Source organism: Phaethon lepturus, unplaced genomic scaffold (assembly GCF_000687285.1).
Source record: "Phaethon lepturus isolate BGI_N335 unplaced genomic scaffold, ASM68728v1 scaffold22916, whole genome shotgun sequence".
NCBI classification, from domain to species: Eukaryota; Metazoa; Chordata; class Aves; order Phaethontiformes; family Phaethontidae; genus Phaethon; species Phaethon lepturus.
In genome coordinates this window covers 1,304-3,118 of record NW_010547202.1, presented here as the reverse complement: position 1 = coordinate 3,118, position 1,815 = coordinate 1,304, and the positions used below count along the sequence as shown (strand labels likewise).

The 1,815-nt window shown below is 58.3% G+C and overlaps 2 protein-coding genes across 2 annotated transcripts in view; one reads left to right on the top strand and one right to left on the bottom strand.

The window, feature by feature from the left end:
* CSTF2 (cleavage stimulation factor, 3' pre-RNA, subunit 2, 64kDa) overlaps positions 1 to 360 on the top strand; it is a gene marked incomplete at its 5' end in the record, with an annotated part of 5,861 nt that extends 5,501 nt beyond the window's left edge. The window contains 2 exons of the mRNA XM_010289580.1: positions 1 to 83; positions 238 to 360. The exon at positions 1 to 83 is cut by the window's left edge and continues 37 nt beyond it. Coding sequence (XP_010287882.1) covers positions 1 to 83; positions 238 to 360 — 206 coding nt within the window. The remainder of the gene's footprint in view (positions 84 to 237) is intronic.
* Positions 361 to 1,643: 1,283 nt separating this feature from the next.
* LOC104622709 (NADPH oxidase 1-like) overlaps positions 1,644 to 1,815 on the bottom strand; it is a gene marked incomplete at its 5' end in the record, with an annotated part of 1,472 nt that continues 1,300 nt past the window's right edge. The window contains one exon of the mRNA XM_010289579.1: positions 1,644 to 1,770. Coding sequence (XP_010287881.1) covers positions 1,644 to 1,770 — 127 coding nt within the window. The remainder of the gene's footprint in view (positions 1,771 to 1,815) is intronic.

Below are 1,815 nucleotides of genomic sequence, written 5' to 3'. Positions count from 1 at the left end.
CTGGAGCAGGGGTCCAAGGAGCTGGGCAGCCCGGAGGCTTTAGCCCTGGGCAGAGCCAGGTCACCCCCCAAGATCATGAGAAGGTGAGAGGACAAAAAGGAAAGGGTGAGACAGCGGGAGCAGCACTTACGTGCTTTTCCTATGTCCCTTACTGTGGTGGGCATAGCCCCTTCCTGGCTCTGGTAACCCGTGGCTGCTCTGGCAGGGCACATCTCTGATTCCCCCCTCTCCCCACAGGCAGCCCTGATCATGCAGGTTCTGCAGCTGACGGCGGACCAGATCGCCATGCTGCCCCCGGAGCAGCGGCAGAGCATCCTTATTCTAAAGGAGCAAATCCAGAAGTCCACGGGGGCACCCTGACAGGTGAGGTTCTTAACCCGGCCTGTGCCTGCTCCCCTTCAGTAAATCGGAGAGCTGCTCAGGATGGGGCTCTACCCTGCTCTTCCTCTCCATGTCGGAGCTCACTCTCCTCCCCTTCCTTCTCGCAGGCCTGGCAGGCGTACGGTGGAGATGCTGTCTGCCTGGACAGAGGCTCCATGGCAGCTGCGTCCTGTTGCTGTCTGAGCTGATGCTGCGTTTTGGGAGAAGTTTCTCCTCCCCCCTAACGTTTTTCCTTCCCATTCATCCTTTTTTCTGTGTGTATATTTTATGATGTTTGAAGTAAAGTGCAAGGAGGGTTTGAGTAAAGCCATATCTCTGGCTGCCTTGTTTGGTCTCTTGTGGAGGCCGGGATGGGATCATTGGGTTCTGGGGGCTGTCTGGCCTGGCTGCAGGCTAGTCCAAACCGCTCCCCTTCCTCCCATCTCCCCAGCACTGGGGCAAGAAGGACTTGTGGGGTTTCTTACGTGCCGTGCTGTTCACCACTGTTCACGGAGGTGTAAGGGAAGGGCAGAATGGGGAGCTCGGTTTTCTGTCCCTGCCACCTGGGCAGGAAGGGCTCCGTATCCGATTGCTGTATCGCTTACCATGCCGACCTCCTCCGGGATGGTGTTTTTTTTTCCCCTCTTCTCTGCATATGCTTGAGCAGAACATTTTCCCTTTGCATGAGCTGCATTGGAAGTCGGCCTGGGCACTGGCAGTGCAGACTGGCTCCGGGTGGTGGCCACGAGCCCTGGTGGGGGCGGTGCCTTTCCCTGCACCCCAGGGGTTTGCTATGAGCCAGCTTTTATATTGCAGCCCTACACGGGTGCAAAGGGTGCGCTCCCTTTGCACCTGCACGGACTGAGTCACCACGGAGGCTTTTATTGCAAAGGAAAGCACGTTTAATTTACCCTTTTATGCGAAGGACTGTTTAAACCCAGAGGGGCACGTTTGGCCCCCAGTGCCTGCTCTGCCTGCCTCTCTCCCGTCCCCATCCCGCGGTTCGGCCCAGCCCGCTGGGCGCTCCCTCTGCTTCCTGCTGCTCCAGCAGCATCATTGCAGCACGTGCCCCTGGTTTCTCGACAGATCCATGAGGACCCCTTGTAGACAGCAGTCTTTGAACCTGGAGTTTCTCACGGAGAAGGAGTACTGTGCCACGTCTCGCCTGGCTTCAGTGCATGTGCTGTTCAGCAGACGTTTATTCCTGGCCACGCTCTTGGCACGGGGGGTGAGGCGAGACTGGCAGGGTCCCCTGGCCGCTGGCGTCCCAGCCTGGCTGCCACTTAGAAGTTCTCCTTGTTAAAGTAGAATTTGACCTTCCTGGGGTCCAGGCTGGAGTGTTGGTGGCAAGACTTCTGCAGCGTCTTTGCTAAGGCCCCCGGCCCGCAGAGGAACACGCCAACTACCGACCTGCACACAGCACAGGGACATCAGCACCGGGCGCATGGCTCCGGG